General features: G+C 44.6%; 1 protein-coding gene across 1 annotated transcript in view; it reads left to right on the top strand.

The window, feature by feature from the left end:
* Positions 1-15,538: 15,538 nt before the first annotated feature.
* LOC308435400 (putative sperm motility kinase W) overlaps positions 15,539-23,317 on the top strand; it is a gene marked incomplete at both ends in the record, with an annotated part of 57,593 nt that continues 49,814 nt past the window's right edge. The window contains one exon of the mRNA XM_080942646.1: positions 15,539-15,724. Within this exon, the coding sequence (XP_080798772.1) occupies positions 15,539-15,724 (186 nt within the window). The remainder of the gene's footprint in view (positions 15,725-23,317) is intronic.

The raw sequence follows: 23,317 nt of genomic DNA, 5'->3' as shown, positions 1-23,317 counted from the left end.
GTAGCATATACAATGTGCATACCCTGGACAAATGGGTGGTCATTGTCTTGTATGTGGTGGGTCAGTATGAAGAGTAAAAGGTTGTCAAAGGACACTGATTCCTTGCCCTAGGGATTTCCTCTGCCGCTCCCAGGAAATCCCACCCAGGAAATCCCACTTTCTTGAGATTTGAGTTCCCAAAATACCACAGAAGGTCCGGATGTCCTCTGTGGAATGTTCCAACGCCCTAGGTGTGCCTGGGGGTGTACTGATAAAAAATGTATGATTCTTCCCCTTATGAATTTCCTCATTCCCCCTGTCCTCACCCTCCTTTGTGATTTTTGCCTTTATAAGCCTGTTACAAGTTCAGGCCGGGGTCGAACTCCTCTACCCCTGCGTGGTGTATGAGTCTCGACCCCAGCATGCTGGCCTGAGATCTCACTCTTTCACTTTCAATAAACTTCCTCATGCGATTGCAGCAAGTCTGGTCTCGGTGCCTTACTGGGTGCGCGCCTCTCCTGAGATTTGAGTGAGGGTCTCCCTTCGGAGGTCTTTTATTTGGGGGCTTGTCCTTGATTTGCGCGACCACCCAGGGGCCCTAGACCTACTTGGAAGTAAGGATTTTCTTTCATTTCTTTCCTTGTTGTCCTGTTGTGACTCTTTGTTTGTGGATTGTCCAGATTGTGATTCTGTGTTTGTGATTTGTTCAGAGGTCTGGTGCGATCGCAGTTCGGTATTCGCAAACGCTCTAACCAAGTCTGCTCTTCCAAGGGAGGAGTGGACGGGGATAGACGTGTCCAGGGTCCACCGTTTGCTCACCCTGGGAGACGTCCCAGGAGGACAGGGGGAGGACCAGGGACGCCTGGTGGACCCCCACGGGAAAAGTCGGGAGATCAGTTTTTCTCCTTGACGATCTGTGTCAGAGGGCCAATTCTGGGCCATCTGGCTCTTTTCGGGATTTCGGGTCGACTCGAGGTCGGCGACTGACTTTGTCTCTCTGTTTTGTAGTATCTGTGAGTGTTTTGTGTGTGTGTGTCAGAACTAGAAATGGGCCAGACTGTGACGACCCCACTAACACTGACTTTGAACCATTGGACGGACGTTAAGACAAGGGCCCATAATCTTTCTGTTGAAGTTAGGAAAGGACCGTGGCAAACTTTCTGCTCCTCCGAATGGCCAAGTTTTGGCGTAGGATGGCCTTCGGAGGGAACTTTTAATCTATCTCTTATCTCCGCTGTTAAGCGAATTGTTTTTCAGGCTTCAGGGGGACACCCCAATCAGGTCCCATACATCATCGTGTGGGAGGACCTGGTCCAAAACCTGACATTCTGGGTGAGACCCTGGACAGCAGGGGCAGAAATGGCAACGGTGGCCGTGGCCTCGAACAAGCTGGCACCTGCTCCATCGGCCCCCATGCAGATCTATCCTGAAATTGATAATGGTTTTTTTCTCCTCGACAACCCTCCACCCCCATACCCTCAACTGGCTTCTCATGCAAGTCCCCCACAGGCGCCGACTCCCACTGACTACCAGAGGACCTCTGAAACAGGACCAGCGGCCGGGACCCAAAGCCCCCGGGTTCGAAGCCCAGGGGGAAATGGCGCGGGGCTTGGCTCTGCTATTGCCCTACCATTACAGGCTTATGGACCCGCCCCAGCTCCGGGAGAACTAGTCCCGCTACAGTATTGGCCGTTTTCATCAGCCGATATGTATAACTGGAAAACTAACCACCCCTCTTTTTCAGAGGACCCCTCGGGCCTGACGGGACTCCGTGAGTCCCTGATGTTTTCTCATCAGCCCACTTGGGACAACTGCCAGCAGCTTTTGCAGGTCCTCTTTACTACGGAAGAGAGGGAGAGGATCCTCCTGGAAGCTAGAAAAAATGTTCCAGGACCAGATGGGACCCCCACGAATCTCCCTAATCTTATAGATGCAGCTTTTCCCTTGATCCGCCCTGACTAGGATTACAACTCTGCAGAAGGTAAGGAGCGTCTCAAGGTTTACCGCCGGGCTCTAGTGGCAGGTCTCAAGGGAGCCGCAAGGCGACCCACGAATTTGGCTAAGGTAAGAGAGGTTCTTCAGGGACCTGTTGAACCGCCGTCTGTGTTTCTTGAACGTTTAATGGAAGCTTACAGGGGTTATACTTTGACCCAACCTCTGAGGGTCAGCAGGCAGAGGTGGCTATGGCCTTTATACAGCAGTCAGCATCAGATATTAAGAGAAAGTTACAGTGGCTAGAGGGGTTCCAAAACCCTTGCAGGATTTGGTGAAGGAATCAGAGAAAGTGTTTCATAAGGAGGAGACTGAGGAAGAGAAGCGAGAAAGAGAGAAGCAGAAGGCAGAGGAAAGAGAAAACCGGAGGGTAGTAGACAAAAAAGGAATTTGTAGGATTTTGGCCACAGTAGTGAAGGGCCAGGGAGTTAGGAATCAAGTCTGGCACTAGGAGGGAGCCTCTTGACAAAGGTCAATGTGCTTACTATAAAGAAGAAGGCCACTGAGACAAAAAAATTGCCCCAACAAGAAAAAAAGGGGACACCAGCAACAGAAGGCCCGGACATGTGGCTCCAAAGTTTTAAATATTTATGGACTACCCGAAGATCTGTGGATCTCGGAGTGGGCCGGGTATCCCACTTATTCATTGTAATGCCAGACTGTCCCTGCACCCTGTTGGGGAGAGACCTCCTGACCAAGATGGGGCACAGATTCACTTCCACTCTGATGGACCACAGGTTAGAGGTCCAGAAGGGGAGCCTGTGCAGGTTCTAACCATCCAGTTGGAGGACAAGTACCAATTCTAAACAGCCTGCCTCAGATCAAAAGGACTGGTGGCTGCAGGCATATTCACGGGCCTAGGAGGAGACTGCAGGAATGAGGGAGGCTAAGAACCAGCCCCTGCCCATATGGAGCTGAAAGTCCAGGCTAGTGGTGCGTTAGTACCCCATATAAAAGGAGGCATGAGACGGGATCAAGACACTCATCATTCGGTTACTCCAACAACTTCGTATGTGTCCATCATCCTGAGGTGTGCCTCTCCTACTGGTGCGGAAACATGGAACCAACGACTGCTGACAGTTCAAGATCTCTGGGAGGTAAACAAATTGGTGGCAGAACTCCACCTCACAGTACTTAACCCCTATAACCTGTTGAGCTCATTGCCCTATCCAGGACCTGGTGTACAGCACTGGACTTGAAGAAAATGCATCAATGGACTCATCTAGAGGTAGACAAACTTGTAAAGACTGTCTTGAGGTCAAATTCTTTTGTGCCAGATTTGACTAGATAACTGTGTGCCATGTTAGAAAGCAAATGTATGTAGAAGGCCGGGAGGAGAGAAGATAGACCTGAGGTTTACTGAGAAGTGGATTTTACAGAACTGAGCCAAGAAGATATAGATGTAAGTATCTATTAGTCTTTATAGATACCTTTTCTGGGCGGGTAAAAGCCTCCCCACAAAGAGAGAAATGGCAGCTTTGGTCATAGCTAAGAAGATTCCTGAAGAGATCTTCTCTAGGTTTGGTACCCCTAAGGTAATTGGATCAGACAATGGGCCATCTGTGTTGCCCAGGTAAGTTAGATATTAGCTTGTTTATTGTGGACTAATTGGAAATTGCATTGTGCTTACAGACCCCAGAGCTCAGGACAGGTAGAAAGAATGAATAGAACTCTAAAAGAGACCCTTACTAAATTAGCTATTGAGACCGGCGGTAAAGACTGGGTGACCCTCCTCCCCTTTGAGCTTCTTAGAGTCCGAAACTCGCCGGGGCGTTTCGGCCTTACCCCTTATGAAATCCTACGTGGGGGACCGCCCCCCTTAATGGAGTCGTGCGGGATATTGGATCCTGGCACTAACTCCCCCTCCTCCTCTGCTCTATTTGCCCACTTAAAGGCCTTAGAAGTTATTAAAACACAGATCTGGAGTCGAATCAAAGAAGCCTACACTCCAGGAACCACCGCGGTGCCCCACGGGTTCTAGGTCAGAGACTCAGTCCTGGTCAGATGACATCGCGCTGGCACGCTTGAGCCCCGGTGGATGGGACACTACCTGGTGCTGTTGACTACCCCCTCGGCAGTCAAGGTCAACGGGATTGCTGCTTGGGTACGGTGGCAGCTGGTGACAATTCTCTTAAGCTGCGCCTTCGTCATAGCCCCAACCTTGGGTAATAACCCCCATACCCCTCAAAAATTAACCTGGGAAGTGCTTAATGAAGTGGGCGACGTCCTGTGGTCAACAACCGCAGTGCACCCCCCTTGGACTTGGTGGCCTGATCTTGCAACCAATGTCTGTAAGTTAGCAGCCGGCTCTATGGCCTGGGATCTTTCCAGTTATACCAATTTAGAAAAGCCACCCCCAGAAGAACAGTGTGTCCCTCATGGCATAGGGATCACATTGGGGTGTTCAGGACAATTTTACTGAGCCAACCTTCAGGCAGCAGACTTCTATGTCTGCCCCGGACAGGGACACACCAGGGAAATGAAGAGAGGGGCCTCAGACTATTTTTGTAGTAAATGGGGATGTGAGACCACGGGAGAAGCCTACTGGAACCCTTCCTCCGCTTGGGATCTAAAAGGGTCGTAGGCCAGGGGAGCCAGAGAAAGGGGAAAGAGATCCATCCACATACCTGGCTTATAGGACTGGGTGTGCCTCTGAAAGCTCCGGTAGCCCTCAGGGACCGTGCAAAGACAGTTATTGTAACCCTCTAAATATCAGCTTCACCCCATAGGGAAAACAAGATCGTCAGTGGGTAAGAGGAAACCGTTGGGGATGGAGAGTCTATACTGGCAGAGGGGACCCTAGATTCATTTTTGTTATTAAGATAAAGATAGAGAGTCCGCCCACACGACCCGTAGGCCCCAATTCGGTGCTTGATAACCCTGCACCCAGGCCTGAGAGACCTCCTTGTCTCACTCTGTCACCAAAGGAGGACTCGTATCCCCTTTTGACCACACCCTCCTATCTCCCTATGAGAACTGAGGACCACCTGTTCAATCTGCTTGATAGTGCATTTGTTGTTTTAAACCGCACTAACCCTGCCACTACTTTGACCTTAGCTGTCTTGTTAGGACTTGGAGTGGCAGCAGGAATTGGAACAGGGGCAGCTGCCCTCATCCAACAACCTTACTACTATAATGAACTCAGAGCAGCTATGGACACGGACCTGGGAGCATTAGAACAGTCCATAACCAAACTAGAAGAGTCATTGACTTCATTATCAGAGGTAGTGCTACAGAACAGGAGGGGATTAGATCTGCTTTTTCTAAAGGAAGGAGGGCTCTGTGCTGCCCTAAAAGAAGAATGTTGCTTTTACATAGATCATTCTGGTGTCATAAGAGATTCTATCGCAAAGCTTAGAGAAAGACTAAAAAACAGAAAAAAAAAAAAAAGAGAAACATACCAAGGATGGTATGAAAATTGGTTTAACCGGTCACCCTGGTTCTCTAAGCTAGTCTCTGCTTTGGTCCCGCCTTTACTCATTTTAATGCTAATCCTAACCTTTGGACCATGCATCCTCAATAGACTGGTGGCTTTTATAAAAGAAAGGGTGAGTGCTGTACGGGTAATGGTCCTAAGACAACAATACCAGATATTACAAGAAGCTGAGGGATCGTTCTAAGATTAGAGCTTTTTTACAAAAAGAAAAACGGGGGAATGAAGAGTAAAAGGTTGTCAAAAGACACTGATTCCTTGCCCTAGGGATTTCCTCTGCCGCTCCCAGGAATTCCCACCCAGGAAATCCCACTTTCTTGAGATTTGAGTTCCCAAAATACCACAGAAGGTCCGGATGTCCTCTGTGGAATGTTCCAACGCCCTAGGTGTGCCTGGGGGTGTACTGATAAAAAATGTATGATTCTTCCCCTTATGAATTTCCTCATTCCCCCTGTCCTCCCCCTCCTTTGTGATTTTTGCCTTTATAAGCCTGTTACAAGTTCAGGCCGGGGTCGAACTCCTCTACCCCTGCGTGGTGTATGAGTCTCGACCCCAGCATGCTGGCCTGAGATCTCACTCTTTCACTTTCAATAAACTTCCTCATGCGATTGCAGCAAGTCTGGTCTCAGTGCCTCACTGGGTGCACACCTCTCCAGAGATTTGAGTGAGGGTCTCCCTTCGGAGGTCTTTTAAGTACAGTGTGAGATTTTACCACACCATGTTAAGCACTGAAAAAGTTAGAGCACATGAATAGTATCTGTCTTAATTAGGGTTTTACTGCTGTGAACAGACACCATGCCCAAGGCAAGTCTTATAAGGATGACATCTGATTGGGGCTGGCTAACAGGTCCAAAGGTTCAGTCCTTCATCATCAAGGCAGAAAGAAGCATGGCAACATCCAAGCAGACATGGTTTAGGAGGATCTAAGAGTTCTACATCTTCATCTGAAGTCTACTAGAAGACTGACTTCCAGGCAGCTAGGATGAAGGTCTTATAGACCATAACGACAGTCAAACACCTAGTCCAACAGGGCCGCACCTTATAATAATGTCACTCCCTGGGCCAAGTATATGCAAACCATCACAGATTCTTTCTGGAACTTTGAAAGAAGAAGACTTTGGATTATGGTGAATAGTGTATGTCTAAGCACACAAAACAAAGCAAAACAAAATCAAACAAATAAAAACCTGAAACCCTGGGTAAGGTAACAGTCATATAAAGTCTTTAGAGTTCGCGTCTCAGATAAAGCCAGAAAGACTTGATTATGACTCTCTTTCCTATAGACCTTCTGTAGAGTACTGCCACTGTTGTATTACAGTCAAACTCACGTTCAATATGCCTGTTTTTTAACTGGTATCTAATCACTCTTCCTCTCATCTTTCTCTTCAGAAAGGTATTTTTCCACAGCAGAACAGACCTTTTCTCTCCCCTTCAGATGTGCCAACATCTTTCCTATCATTTACATAAATACTTTCCATTCCTCATGCTTCATCTTAAAGACCCATGGCCTACAGTTAAGTACTCAAGAGATGGCTCAGAGGCTAAGAGAACCGACTTCTCTTCTAGAGGACCTGGATTCAGTTCTCATCACCCACATGCTGGCACCCAATCATCTAGAACTATAGTTGCTGAGATCTAATACCTTCTTCTGGCCTCTGTAGATACCAGGCCAGCCTGTAATGCTCATGTGTACAAGCACAAAACACTCACATGCAAAAAATGCAAATAGACAAGTGTTGGTACAGTACAGCAGCAATGGAGAAATGGATACATAGACCCAGAACAGAGCAGTGAGCTCAGGGATAAAGCTGAGCACATACAGGAAAATCACTGTGGAGATGGCTGACTATAGGCATAAAAATGACACTGGAGCCTTGTCTTACATAATATAAAAAACTGGATAAATCAGTATAAGACTGAAAATGAAAACAAGTAGAAAGACAGAAAGGGAAGGTAATCCATTTTGCATCGGTGATGAGATCTGGAATATGTCTCCCAAATCCAGGCGACATATAAGTCAAATCAAACAAAGTTTACACCAGATTGAAAGAAGCAGTAGCATGAGAGACAGCTTATGGGTTGTTAGAATAATTTACAAATATCTGTCTGATAAAAGGCTATCATCCACAAACATAAGAGAACTTAATTCAACAGAAAACAAATATATATCCTAAAAATATATAAAGTGCCTGAATAGATATTTCTCAAAATAATGCATACCAAAGATATATGAAGATAATGGTCATCACAAAGAGACACAAATGGATGCAATAAAACGCCTCACACAGGATGGAATAATGAATATAAGCAAAATGAAAACATGGCCCAGTGGGTAAAGGTGCTTGCTACTTAGTTTGATGACTTGAGTTTGATCCCTGGGAACCACACAGCAGAAGGAGAGAATTGATTTCTGCAAGGTGTTCTCTGACCTCAACAAGCACATTATGAAGTGCACAGAGGTAAATGTAATTTAAAATGAGAAATGTAGAGCCATCAGGCGCATGGAGATTAGAGTCAATGGGAGTATAAATAAAATATATAAATATAAATTAATATAGTTGTTACACAGAACAGTATGGAATTCTTTGGAAAAGGGGAAATGGAATTACCATTTGGTCCAGCAGTCTCACTTCTGTGCACACATCCAAAAAAATTGAAATCATCAGGACAATGAGATAGAGAGAGTGGCTCTCCCATGATCATTTCGGCATGATTCACAATACCCAAGGTGTTAAATCAATCTGCCTTCATTGTCAGATCCTGTGGGACTGGTGATGATGAAATTGTATTAGACATTTGAAAAGACGAAAATCCTGTTCCTTGTAATATGTATAAACCTGGAGAATGCTATGTTAGGGCAGATAAGCAGGGTACAGAAGGACACATGACCTCAGTTGGGGCATCTAAGAGTAGAAAGCACAGAAGTGTAACATCCAATTCTGGCTACTAGAAGTACAGAGAAGGTGTGGAGCGAAAGCCGGTGACACTGATCAAAGTTGCAACTGAGAAGAATGAGCTTCAGTCGTCCACTGTAAGGACCTCAGGTGTTAAATATTAAACAATAACATATCTCCTATTATCAAATTGCTGAAGAGGATCTTAAATGTTTGTACCACGTAGAAAATGCTAACTACAGAACACAGTTTTATTTACATAATTTAATCATCCCACAGTGTAATCATATGTTTAAAAATCTCACATCACCTTCCAGGTAAAAATCCAGTTATGGAAAAGGTCACATCCTCAGGAAGAACTTCCCAGATGTCCTATTTAAAGACACAATGCTCTCAGAAAAGCCACCTAGCCTTCTTTACCAGCACATACCTCAAGTCATAGCTACCAGTTCATCTGTTACCAACTCTCACTTGCCAGACCTAAGTCTTACTGGGGCCCATAGTAGTAGGGATTGCATGAACACCCCTGATCATTGTTGGGGATGACCAGAAGTTTATTAGGAGGCATGCCTCTAGAAACACAAGTTCAAGGTCACCCTGAGCTACTTAGTAAAGCTCTGTCTCAAAATAAAAAGTAAAAAGGGCTTTCAAACTGACAGAAACATTTTTAGGAGGTAAGTCTAGTGATAATTGTTGAATTCTTACTAGTGTGATGTTGACCAGAGTTCCCAAAAAAGGAGATTGTTATATAAGCTGCATAATCTCTTCAGCTCAAATATCTCACAAACTTTTTTATCGAGAAATTGTACAAGAAGATCACTTCAATTTCAGTAGTGACCAGTAGCTTTTTGGGATTAGGCCCCTTTGCAGATGATAATGAACGTTGGACAAACATTTAAATCAAAATACATGATGTTACTAGAGAGAAACACAAAGCAGAGGAGAGCACACCATGAGGGAGGGGAGTCACTTCACATCTACCCTGGTGAAACAGAAAGCTAGAGACGCCAGCACTAATGCAGAGAGATTCGGTTGTTATGGTCTAATTTGTAACCAGTCAGCTTATAAACTGGTGTGGGGGGAGGGTCATCAAGAGATGTTTCAGTTTCTCTCAAGAGGATCAGCCAAGGCTTTGCTCAGACCAGTTCTGATTTTCCTTCTTGCTGACAGTTGTTGATCAGGGTGGAGCTTGTCATAAGACACTATGGGGAGAAACAGCACAGTGAGGAACCAGACTCCCAACAACAGAAAGTAATTTTAAGCATCTGTATTCTTGTCAAGTATAATACACCATCATCAATTTGGATCATATTAAACCATGAAGTTGGCCTCAGGGCTACACAGGTGGCTTTGCCAATGAAGTTCTTGCTGTATGAACATGAAGACTTGAGTTGGTGTCTCTGGCACCCAGGTAAAATCCCAGGCACAGCAGTGTGCACTAGTATATCAGGAAGGTGTGGGTTTACCAGAAAACGGTATGGGAGAATTTTCAGAGGTGATAAGAATAACGAAACCCTACCTCACCTTGTCATTGAGCAAAATCAAAGATTGTAAAGATTTCCTTAATTTTACTCTAGGTAAATTTACAAGGATAAAATATAAAGATAGAGCGGAAACATATACTTCAGTTCCATGACTTAAGTAGTCATTGTTCTGGATCTCAAATAGATAATAAGGTTTTAAAAATTATTCTTGGGTTGATAAGATGGCTAAGGCTCAGCCACTAAAGGCATCTGACACCATGCCTGGAAATGTGAGTTCAGTCTCCAGCCCCACAGAGTGGAAAGAGGGGACTGGTGTGTGTGTGTGTGTGTGTGTGTGTGTGTGTGTGTGTGTCTGTCTGTTGGTGTGTGAGAGAGAGAATGTGTGTGTGAGTGTGTGTGTGAGTGTATGTGAGTGTTTGTGTGTTTGTGTGTGTGTGAGACTATGTGTGTGAGTGTATGTGTGTGAGTGTATGTGACTGTGAGTGTGTGAGTGTTTGTGTATGTGAGTGTTTGTGAGAGAGAGTGAGAATGTGTGTGTGAGTATGTGTGTGTATGTGAGTGTGAATTTGAGTGTGTGTGTTAGTGTGTGTGTATGTGAAAGTGTGTGAGTGTGTGTATTATGATAACTGGAACACACTCTATCAATAAATAAATGCAATTTAAAAAGCACAAAATGTTTATTTTGCTTAGAAAATAAATTGTGTGTGTGTGTGTCTGTGTGTGTCTGTGTTTTAGTTAGCATGACAAAATGACACAGCCTGTTTCCCTTAAACAGCAGGAATTTATTTTGACTCAGTCTAGAATCTGGCAGCAGAGTATTGCATGGGGGTCTGGCTAAGCCCACCTCCTAGCTTGCAGATGGTCACCTTTTGCTTGTGTCCTTACAAGGTACAGAGAATGTCTGTCCTAAGAAGAGCTGTACTCCATCCCAGGGTGACATCAATACCCACCCATCTCCAGCTACCACCCATAGGCCTTGTCTCTAAATTTCTTTTCACTGGGGTCATATTACACCTGAACTTAAGAGGGGTGTCGGATTTCACAAACTTCAGCATTATACATTCAAGGAAATTTGGAAATTACAAATAAACAAATAAATAAGTGTTGCCAGAATGCATTCACTGCTGTGATTTACTTATAATTCCTTTTGTGTAACTTGTATATGGCTGTACTTATGTCATACATATCATTTTATATTATGATTATTTTTCTTTATTCAGTGCTAGGGATCCAGATCAGAGCTTTCTGCATAATAGGCCCCTCTATTGCTAAGCTTTCTGCCCCAGTCATTTAAATTTTAATTTAGATATTTATCCACCTAATTTGGAGAGCATCTCTAGCTTTCTGCTAAGTTATTCAAGGTGGCCTTGGGTACACAAGAGTCCCGTTAAACCTTCAACTGTTACAGTTTTCTGCCTTCAGTGGAGCTGGGGTTGTTAGCATGTGCCAGCAAGCCCAGTCTTGATTTACCTAATATTACAGCATGAGGCTTCGCTACTCAACATGCTTCATCTGAACTCTGTTTGAATGGACAGAAACAATTCTCCAGGTGACTGCGTCATCCTGTGGCTGAATATTGGATTGTGTTAAATCTATTTAGACATGAAGTATTTACCTGTTGCTTGGATTATTATTTTTTTAGTATAGAATTCCTGAAAATGGAAGTTGTATGCTTTTAAAGCATATTGCCAAATTACTCTCTAAAAGTGCTCCAGTTTGCACAGCCACGAGCAATGGGCTGGAAGTGTGCTTTATGTATTTGCTTTTAAATGGGAGGTAGTTGGTTCCACTAATGTGCTTGCTGGCTTTTTTTTGACAGGTAAACAGAGTGCTATGAAGCCTTCTTCTGACAGTGCAGAAGCCCTGGGATTCTCTGACCCCAACTTTCCAGCTCCCTTTAGCTGGCGACCTGCACTTCAAACCTCATCTGCTTGATTTTGTGTGGATGGAGGCTTCCCCTCCATCTCAACCATGAACTTCCTCAGGAGGAGACTGTCTGACAGCAGCTTTGTGGCCAACCTGCCCAATGGCTACATGCCGGACCTGCAAAGCCCAGAGAGCTCCAGTATCTCCCCAGCATCCCCAGCCACAGAGAGGAGACACCCCCAGCTCCTCGCTGCCTCCTTCTCTTCTCCAGGATCCAGCCTGTTCAGCTTCTTCTCCAGTGCCATGAAGCAGACCCCACAGGCTCCTTCGGGGCTGATGGAACCACCAACTCCTGTCACACCCGTGGTTCAGAGACCCAGGATCTTGTTGGTCATCGATGATGCCCACACAGACTGGTAAGCAGCTTCAGGGATAGAATCTGAGTGGGGTTTTCTCCCCTCAGAGAGGAAAGAATAAAAAGCAAATGTTAAAAGGGGCTTATGTAGTTTCTGAGGCTAGCTGGGAGCAGGAGGAGTTCATCAAAGACAAGCTGTGTGTCTTGTATTCTAGGGACCTTATACTGGCAGAGACATCTGCAAATTCCAAGTCTGATAGCTCTTGGAATAAACAGAGGTCCGAAGTCTGGAAAGTTCCATGTGTATGTTATAAATGTCTTAAAGTTTTTGATACAGAAAGCACTTGCTCTCTGTGAGTGTTCTGGAGACAAGCAGGGAAATCATACAACCTTTCTGAACAAGCAAAGTTCTTCAGCATGAAATACACCTCCTAGTGTTACCCAGGTTACCCTCTGTGTGTGTGTGTGTGTGTGTGTGTGTGTGTGTGTGTATACCCCTTTGTATCCCAAGATACACCAGTCATCGGAAACTGCCCATTCTTACTCTTGAGAACAGATTACCCACAATTACCTCATACTTACCCAATGAGCTTGACCTCTGTTAGCCCATTGGGTGGGGTTGACTAGTTCTCTGGCCTCCTCCAGACAGTAAGTTCTGAAAGCAGAGGCCTGCAACAGTAGTCATTCAGCAAGTGACCAATGACAGGGGACCAGGTCAAGTACAAGCTGCTAGGCCAGAGCAGGTGAGATGTCAAGTGTGTCTGCCTCTGGGGAATAAGTCTATACCCCAAGGTTGTGGTCCTGAGAGGTGACAAATACTATAAGTCTCAAAAGAAATAGCTGAGTTAAGAACATTGGATGCAAATATGGAGACACTGAAGCGCTATGACCAGAGAGGAGCTGAACCTGTGCAAAACAGAGTTGTTCTGTGTTGGGAGGCAGACTCGTGTGTAAGTATCTCCAGAACTCCAAAAACTGGAACATGTCAGCACCTACTTTATCCCTGGGAATGTAGACAGGTTGGGGGGGGGGGGCAAGCCTTTGCTTTGAAGTCAAAGCTGCTCATTTATTTAAACTGCATTCCTAATGGTCGAAATGCTTGTTGGGATTGTGTAAACCCCACCCCTCAGTTACCTAGCAACAGCCAGGTATATCCCAACCCTCAATTACCTGGCAGTAGCCAGGTATGCTCTGCACCAGTGACCTGACACTATAAAAGGGGCTGCTTGCCCCCTCCTCTGTCTCTTGCTCTTGCCTCTCTTGCCCCTCTTGCTCTCCCACCCCTTCCCCTCCTCTTCCCCTTTCCTTCCCCCTCCTTTCTCCATGTGCTCATGGCCGCCTCTACTCTACTTCTCTGCTCCTCTTCTCCCTCTCTCTCTGCCTCTACTACCCTCTTAACTCTTCTATGACTTGAATAAACTCTATTCTGTACTATACCCTCATGTGGCTGGTCTTTCAGGGGGAAGAGATTCCTAACATGGGCCCCTCAAAGGCATCCCCTTTTCTCCCAGGCCTGGATGCACCTCCATTGTCCATATGCCTTCCACTCTCTTCATCCTTTCCCTAACAATGTTAACATGTGTTCAGCTGATTTTGGTGGCAGGCCTTATCTTTTGGATTAGAAGTTATCTCTTTACTGTCCATTGCTTTATGCCATGAGTTTGAATTCAGTCTCAGTTACATAGTCACTATGAAAGTCATGGAGAAGCTACAAAGGGGCATTGACACCTGCACGCACTGTGGCAGAGAACTGTGGACTTTTCTCTGTGTCACTGATGACAAGACACAATCATAATGACAGCAGCACCTTCCAGGCATTCTTTACTTAAGTCTTCATCCCCAGGACTGTGCAGAAAGGGCGGGGTTCGTCCCATTGTTTCCGGATTCCTGTTGCCATTCCTTCTGCTTAGCCCCTGCTAAGCTGATCTTACAGCTCTGTGTCTGCCAACAGAGCCTGTAGTACCATGACAAGGCACAGTGAACAGGGCTGAGATCCAGCTAGTGGCCCCAGAGAAGTAGCATCTACATTTTTTACTTTGGCCATCAAGCTTCTTAATCCATATAAGTATTTTAATTAAATCCTTATAAATCTTAGGTGCTGCTCCCTTGCAGGGGGTGGGGTGGGGGAATTTTGACTTGAGTAGTCAGTCTCTCAATGTGTTGAAACATCTATCACTTGCTCACACTTTAATTGGGTTTTAAGAACAAGTGTTTGGTTTCTGGCATTCTTTCTGCCCATTGGTGGGGAAAAAGAAACTGAGGCTCATGGGTTTACCTGAGAGTTAGCCACATATTCACTGAATGTTTGTGACTGAGAGACTTCCTACCACAGGTTCATTGGCTTCTCCTTTGAACTCTGTTCTTAAATCTTTATGACCTCTCTAACCTCTCAGTTTCTCAGTGACATTCCCAGCTGTGTCCAAATTAATGTTCCCTGGCTGGTTGTGGTGGGGCACAGCTATAATCCTTGCATTTAGGAGGCTGAGTTTGAGAGGACTGTAAGTTCAAAGCCAGCCTTTGCTATATAGGGAGACTGTTTCCAGAACAAACAGCTTGTAGACACCAGAAGATTCACAGTCCTACTTATCCAAGCCTCCAAATATGCCTGGCCACAACTACTGAACTTAGCTAGCAGGTGGCAGGCTAGCCCCTTGGTCCAGTGCATCCTGGCAGAGCCAGCTGTCCCCAGATCCTGCTGCTTCCCAGCTCCTCCTCCTTTGTGAGAAGATCTTGAAAGGAAGAAGTTGTGAAAAGAGAAGAAGGCTGCTCCCACAGCCTTTTCCTTCCCCCTTTGAGATGATAATGAAGGGGTTTAGAGTGTCTGGGCTAAGAGTGACCCTACCTCCCAGCCCCAGGGGCACACTGCTGTCTGCTTCCTGACCCTTCTCAGACTCAGCCCTGCAAACTACTGTCTTTCTTTATTGGTCCAGGGCCAATCTGTCCCACAAGGTTTTCTTGCAAACAGTGTGGTGGGAACACAGGTCTCTATAGAGAGTCCAGCTGGTAGGCATTCAAACCTGTGGGTCCAACCAATTCCACCTGAGTACTGGCCAGACCTCTGGGACAGGGACCTTATTTTTTCCCTTAATTTTCATCCCAACTAGTCCCTCAGTGGCTACACCCTTGGAGAAAATGACACACCCCCTCACAGCAACCAGTCTCCTCAGGAAAGGGTGGGATCTTGTGGGCAACACCTCTTCTCTCTGACACAGTGTGGACAGGTCTATGTTCTCATGGTTACAGTGACAATGTCATATCACTTCATGACAACCTTTTCTGCCCTGACACTCTTAAAACCTGTGTGCCTTGACATGAGGAATAATAAGATGTCCCATTTCCTGATTTATGCTTCTCAATCACTTATTCTCAGCTCTTGGACCAGACATTAATCTTTCTGTTAACCAACATCCTCTGAGGAGAGGGGGTAAAAACTGTGCCAGGCTGACAACAGCCCATGAGTGTAAACATAAATATTTGGAAGGCAGTTTGACAGCCATTCCCTTGGGAGAAACAATACATCTCAAAGTGTTCAGCCATGAACTCCTGCAGCAAAGGTGGCCTGGGGTCTCAGTTCGCTCTCAGAAAATGCAAACACCACAAACCTGATCAAAATCAAAAGCATGTGGCTGAAGAAGGTGCAAGAGGAGAACACGCCAGCAGACACAACAGGCAAGCCTGTGAGTCAAAAGCCTTCGAGAAAAGAGAATTCAACTCGGACTGGGTCAGACAGAGACAACTTCCAGGCCACCCTGGATGTTAACATCAGATTATTTCTAGTGTGTGGGGACTCATACCTGTAATCCCAGCACCCAGGAGGCAGGGGTAGGAAGCTCAGCCATGAGTTTGAATTCAGTCTCAGTTACATAGTGAGTTCCAGGCATAAAGCAATGGACAGTAAAGAGGTCACTTCTCATCTGAAAGATAAGGCCTGCCACCAAAATCACCTGAACACATGTTAACATTGTTAGGGAAAGGATGAAGACAGTGGAAGGCATATGGCCCATGGAGGTGCGGCGAGGCCTGGGGGAAAAGGGGATGCCTCTGAATGGCCCATGTTAGGAATCTCTTCCCCCTGAGGGACCAGCCACATGAGGGTATAGCACAGAATAGAGTTTATTCAAGTCATAGAAGAGTTAATAGGGTAGTAGAGGCAGAGAGAGAGGCAGAAGAGGAGTCGAGAAGTAGAATAGTAGAGGCCAGCTAAGAGCACATGGAGAGAGGAGGGGGAAGGGAAGGGGAAGAGGAGGGGTAAAGGTGGGAGAGCAAGAGAGGATAGAGAGCCAAGAGCAAGGGGGAGAGGAGGGGACAAGTAGCCCCTTTTATAGTGTCAGGTCATGGGGGCAGAGCATACCTGGCTACTGCCAGGTAAATGAGGGGTGGGGTTTACAAAATCCCAACAAACATTGGGACCATTAGGAATGCAGTTTGAATAAATGAGCAACTTTGACTTCAAAGCAAAGGCTTGTCTGCCCCCAACCTGTCTACTTTCCCAGGGATAAAGTAGGTGCTGACATGTGCCAGTTTTTGGAGTTCTGGAGATACTTACACACGAGTCTGCCTCCCAACACAGAACAACTCTGTTTTGCACAGGTTCAGCTCCTCTCTGGTCATAGCGCTTCAGTGTCTCCATATTTGCATCCAATGTCCTTAACTCAGTTATTTCTGTTGAGGCTTATAGTATTTGTCACCTCTCAGGACCACAACCTTGGGGTATAGACTTATTCCCCAGAGGCAGACACACTTGAGCATCTCACCTGCTCTGGCCTAGCAGCTTGTACTTGACCTGGTCCCCTGTGATTGGTCACTTGCTGAATGACTACTGTTGCAAGTGGGTAGGCCTCTGCTTTCAGAACTTACTGTCTGGAGGAGGCCAGAGAACTAGTCAACCCCACCCAATGGGCTATCAGAGGTCAAGCTCAATGGAGAAGTGTGAGTTAATTATGGGTAATCTGTTCTCAAGAGTTAGGGTAAGAATGGGCAGTTTCCGATGACTGGTGTATCTTGGGATACCCAAGGGTACACACACACACACACACACACACACACAAAGAGAGAGGGGAGGTAACTTGGGAAACACTGTGGGGTGTATTTGATGCTGAAGAACTTTGCTTGTTCAGAAAGGTTGTATGATTTCCCTGCTGTCTCCAGAACACTCACAGAGAGCAAGTGCTTCCTGTATCAAAAAGTTTAAGACATTTATAATATACACATGGAACTTTCCAGACTTGGGACCTCTGTTTATTCCAAGAGCTATCAGACTTGGAATTTGCAGATGTCTATGCCAATATAAGGCCCCTAAAAAACAAGACACACAGCTTGTCTTTGATGAACTCCTCCTGCTCCCAGCTAGCCTCAGAAAATACATAAGCCCTTTTAAATATTTGCTTCTTATTCTTTACTCTCTGAGGGGAGACAACCCCACCCAGATTCTATCCCTGAAGCTGCTTACCAGTCTGTGTGGGCATCACCGATGACCAACAAGATCCTGGGTCTCTGAACCACAGGTGTGACAGGAGTTGGTGGTTCCATCAGCCCCGAAGGAGCCTGTGGGGTCTGTTTCATGGCACTGGAGAAGGAGCTGAACAGGCTGGATCCTGGAGAAGAGAAGGAGGCAGCGAGGGGCTGGGGGTGTCGCCTCTCTGTGGCCTGGGATGCTGGGGAGCTACTGGAGCTCTCTGGGCGTTGCAGGTCTGGCATGTAGCCATTGGGCAGGTTGGCCACAAAGCTGCTGTCAGACAGTCTCCTCCTGAGGAAGTTCATGGTTGTGATGGAGGGGAAGACTCCATCCACACAAAATCAAGCAGATGAGGTTTGAAGTGCAGGTCACCAGCTAAAGGGAGCTGGAGGGTTGGGGTCAGAGAATCCCAGGGCTTCTGCACTGTCAGAAGAAGGCTTCACAGCACTCTGTTTACCTGTCGAAAAGAAGCCAGCAAGCACATTAGTGGAACCAACTACCTCCCATTTAAAAGCAAATACATAAAGCACACTTCCAGCCCATTGCTCGTGGCTGTGCAAACTGGAGCACTGTTAGAGAGTAATTTGGCAATATGCTTTAACAGCATACAACTTCCATTTTCAGGAATTCTATACTAAAAAAATAATCCAAGAAACAGGTAAATATTTCATGTCTAAATAGATTTAACACAATTCAATATTCAGCCAGAGGATGACGCAGTCACCCGGAGAATTGTTGCTGTCCATTCAAACAGAGTTCAGATGAAGCATGTTGAGTAGCGGAGCCTCATGCTGTAATATTAGGTAAATCAAGACTGGGCTTGCTGGCACATGCTGACAACCCCAGCTACACTGAATGCAGAAGGTCTAATGGACTCTAGTGTACCCAAGGCCAGCTTGAGTAACTCAGCAGAAGACTAGAGATGCTCTCCAAATTAGGTGGACAAATAAATATCTAAATTAGAATTTAAATGACTGGGGCAGAAAGCTTAGCAATATAGGGGCCTATTATGCAGAAAGCTCTGATCTGGATCCCTAGCACTGAATAAAGAAAAATAATCATAATATAAAATGATATGTATGACATAAGTACAGCCATATACAAGTTACACAAAAGGAATTATAAGTAAATCACAGCAGTGAATGCATTCTGGCAACACTTATTTATTTGTTTATTTGTAATTTCCAAATTTCCTTGAATGTATAATGCTGAAGTTTGTGAAATCCGACACCCCTCTTATGTTCAGGTGTAATGTGACCTCAGTGAGAAGAAATTTAGAGACAAGGCCTATGGGAGGTAGCTGGAGATGGGTGGGTATTGATGGAACCCTGGGATGGAGTACAGCTCTTCTTAGGACAGACATTCTCTGTACCTCGTAAGGACACAAGCAAAAGGTGACCTTCTGCAAGCTAGGAGGTGGGCTTAGCCAAACCCACATGCAATGCTCTGCTGCCAGCTTCTAGACTGAGTCAAAATAAATTCCTGCTGTTTAAGCGAAACAGGCTGTGTCATTTCGTTATGATAAATAAAACACATACACACAATTTATTTCTAAGCAAAATAAACATTTTGTGCTTTTTAAATTGCATTTATTTATTGATAGAGTGTGTTCCAGTTATAATAATACACACACACTCACACACACACACACTCACACACACTCACACACACACTCACACACACATTCTCTCTGACACACACACACACACTAATAAACACACACTCACACACACACACACTCAGATACACACACACACACACACACACACACACACACACACACCTACACATGTACTAATTCCCTAGTTCCACTCTGTGGGGCTGGAGACTGAACTCACATTTCCAGGCATGGTGTCAGATGCCTTTAGTGGCTGAGCCTTTGCTATCTTATCAACCCAAGAATAATTTTTAAAACCTTATTATCTTTTTGAGATCCAGAACAATGACTACTTAAGTCATGGAACTGAAGTATATGTTCCACTCTATGTTTATATTTTATCCTTGTAAATTTACCTAGAGTAAAATTAAGAAAATCTTTACAATTCTTTGATTTTGCTCAATGACAAGGTGAGGTAGGGTTTTGTTGTTCTTATCACCTCTGAAAATTCTCCCATACTGTTTTCTGGTCAACCCACACCTTTCTGATATACTAGTGCACACTGCTGTGCCTGGGATTTTACCTGGGTGCCAGAGACACCAACTCAAGTCTTCATGTTCATACAGCAAGAACTTCATTGCCAAAGCCAACTGTGTAGCCCTGAGGCCAACTTCATGGTTTAATATGATCCAATTTGATGATGGTGTATTACACTTGACAAGAATTCAGATGCTTAAAATTACTTTCTGTTGTTTGGTTCTTCACTGTGCTGTTTTTCTCCATAGTGACTTATGACAAGCGCCACCCTGATCAACAACTGTCAGCAAGAAGGAAAAAGAGGAACTGGTCTGAGCAAAGCCTTGGCTGATCCTCTTGAGAGAAACTGAAACATCTCTTGATGTCCCTCCCCCCAGTTTATAAGCTGACTGGTTACAAATTAGATCATTACAACCAAAGCCCTCTGCATTAGTGCTGGAGTCTCTTGTTTTCTGTTTCACCAGGGTAGATTTGAAGTGACTCCCCTCCCTCATGGTTGGTTCTCCTCTGATTTGTGTTTCTTTCTAGCAACATCATTTATTTGGATTTAAATGTTTGTCTAACGTTCATGATCAGCATCTGCGAAGGGGCCTAATCCCAACAAGCTACTGGTCACTACTGAAATTGAAGTGCTCTTCTTGTACAATTTCTGGATGAAAAAGTTCGTGAGATATTTGAGCTGAAGAGATTATGCAGCTTATATAACAATCCCCATTTTTGGGAACTCTGGTCAACATCACACTGGTAAGAATTCAACTATTATCACTAGACTTACCTCCTAAAAATGTTTCTGTCTGTTTGAAAGCCCTTTTTACTTTTTATTTTGAGACAGAGCTTTACTAAGTAGCTCAGGGTGACCTTGAACTTGTGTTTCTAGAGGCATGCCTCCTAATAAACTTCTGGTCATCCCCAACAATGATCAGGGGTGTTCATGCAATCCCTACTACTATGGGCCCCAGTAAGACTTAGGTCTGGCAAGTGAGAGTTGGTAACAGATGAACCGGTAGCTATGACTTGAGGTATGTGCTGGTAAAGAAGGCTAGGTGGCTTTTCTGAGAGCATTGTGTCTTTAAATAGGACATCTGGAAAGTTCTTTCTGAGGATGTGACCTTTTCCATAACTGGATTTTTACCTGGAAGGTGATGTGAGATTTTTAAACATATGATTACACTGTGGGATGATTCAATTATGTAAATAAAACTGTGCTCTGTAGTTAGCATTTTCTACATGGTACAAACATTTAAGATCCTCTTCGGCAATTTGATAATAGGAGATATGTTATTGTTTAATATTTAACACCTGAGGTCCTTACAGTGGACGACTGAAGCTCATTCTTCTCAGTTGCAACTTTGATCACTGTCACCGGCTTTCGCTCCACACCTTCTCTGTACTTCTAGTAGCCAGAATTGGATGTTACACTTCCGTGCTTTCTACTCTTAGATGCCCAAACTGAGGTCATGTGTCCTTCTGTACCCTGCTTATCTGCCCTAACATAGCATTCTCCAGTTTTATACATATTACAAGGAACAGGATTTTCGTCTTTTCAATTGTCTAATACAATTTCATCATCACCAGTCCCACAGGATCTGACAATGAAGGCAGATTGATTTAACACCTTGGGTATTGTGAATCATGCCGAAATGATCATGGGAGAGCCACTCTCTCTAGCTCATTGTCATGATGATTTCAATTTCTTTGGATGTGTGCACAGAAGTGAGACTGCTGGACCAAATGGTAATTCCATTTCCCTTTTTCCAAAGAATTCCATACTGTTCTGTGTAACAACTATATTAATTTATATTTATATATTTTATTTATACTCCCATTGACTCTATTCTCCATGCACTTGATGGCTCTACATTTCTCATTTTAAATTACATTTACCTCTGTGCACTTCATAATGTGCTTGTTGAGGGCAGAGAACAGCTTGCAGAAATCAATTCTCTCCTTCTGCTGTGTGGTTCCCAGGGATCAAACTCAAGTCATCAAACTAAGTAGCAAGCACCTTTACCCACTGGGCCATGTTTTCATTTTGCTTATATTCATTATTCCATCCTGTGTGAGGCGTTTTATTGCATCCATTTGTGTCTCTTTGTGATGACCATTATCTTCATATATCTTTGGTATGCATTATTTTGAGAAATATCTATTCAGGCACTTTATATATTTTTAGGATATATATTTGTTTTCTGTTGAATTAAGTTCTCTTATGTTTGTGGATGATAGCCTTTTATCAGACAGATATTTGTAAATTATTCTAACAACCCATAAGCTGTCTCTCATGCTACTGCTTCTTTCAATCTGGTGTAAACTTTGTTTGATTTGACTTATATGTCGCCTGGATTTGGGAGACATATTCCAGATCTCATCACCGATGCAAAATGGATTACCTTCTCTTTCTGTCTTTCTACTTGTTTTCATTTTCAGTCTTATACTGATTTATCCAGTTTTTTATATTGTGTAAGACAAGGCTCCAGTGTCATTTTTATGCCTATAGTCAGCCATCTCCACAGTGATTTTCCTGTATGTGCTCAGCTTTATCCCTGAGCTCACTGCTCTGTTCTGGATCTATGTATCCATTTCTCCATTGCTGCTGTACTGTACCAACACTTGTCTATTTGCATTTTATGCATGTGAGTGTTTTGTGCTTGTACACATGAGCATTACAGGCTGGCCTGGTATCTACAGAGGCCAGAAGAAGGTATTAGATCTCAGCAACTATAGTTCTAGATGATTGGGTGCCAGCATGTGGGTGATGGGAACTGAATCCAGGTCCTCTAGAAGAGAAGTCGGTTCTCTTAGCCTCTGAGCCATCTCTTGAGTACTTAACTGTAGGCCATGGGTCTTTAAGATGAAGCATGAGGAATGGAAAGTATTTATGTAAATGATAGGAAAGATGTTGGCACATCTGAAGGGGAGAGAAAAGGTCCGTTCTGCTGTGGAAAAATACCTTTCTGAAGAGAAAGATGAGAGGAAGAGTGATTAGATACCAGTTAAAAAACAGGCATATTGAACGTGAGTTTGACTGTAATACAACAGTGGCAGTACTCTACAGAAGGTCTATAGGAAAGAGAGTCATGATCAAGTCTTTCTGGTTTTATCTGAGACACGAACTCTAAAGACTTTATATGACTGTTACCTTACCCAGGTATCCCTTACCCAGGGTTTCAGGTTTTTATTTGTTTGATTTTGTTTTGCTTTGTTTTGTGTGCTTAGACATACACTATTCACCATAATCCAAAGTCTTCTTCTTTCAAAGTTCCAGAAAGAATCTGTGATGGTTTGCATATACTTGGCCCAGGGAGTGACATTATTATAAGGTGCGGCCCTGTTGGACTAGGTGTTTGACTGTCGTTATGGTCTATAAGACCTTCATCCTAGCTGCCTGGAAGTCAGTCTTCTAGTAGACTTCAGATGAAGATGTAGAACTCTTAGATCCTCCTAAACCATGTCTGCTTGGATGTTGCCATGCTTCTTTCTGCCTTGATGATGAAGGACTGAACCTTTGAACCTGTTAGCCAGCCCCAATCAGATGTCATCCTTATAAGACTTGCCTTGGGCATGGTGTCTGTTCACAGCAGTAAAACCCTAATTAAGACAGATATTCATGTGCTTTAACTTTTTCAGTGCTTTACATGGTGTGGTAAAATCTCACACTGTACTTAAAAGACCTCCGAAGGGAGACCCTCACTCAAATCTCTGGAGAGGTGTGCACCCAGTGAGGC

Source organism: Micromys minutus (assembly GCF_963924665.1).
Source record: "Micromys minutus genome assembly, contig: SUPER_22_unloc_1, whole genome shotgun sequence".
Taxonomy (NCBI): domain Eukaryota; kingdom Metazoa; phylum Chordata; class Mammalia; order Rodentia; family Muridae; genus Micromys; species Micromys minutus.
This window is presented reverse-complemented; position numbering and strand designations above follow the sequence as displayed.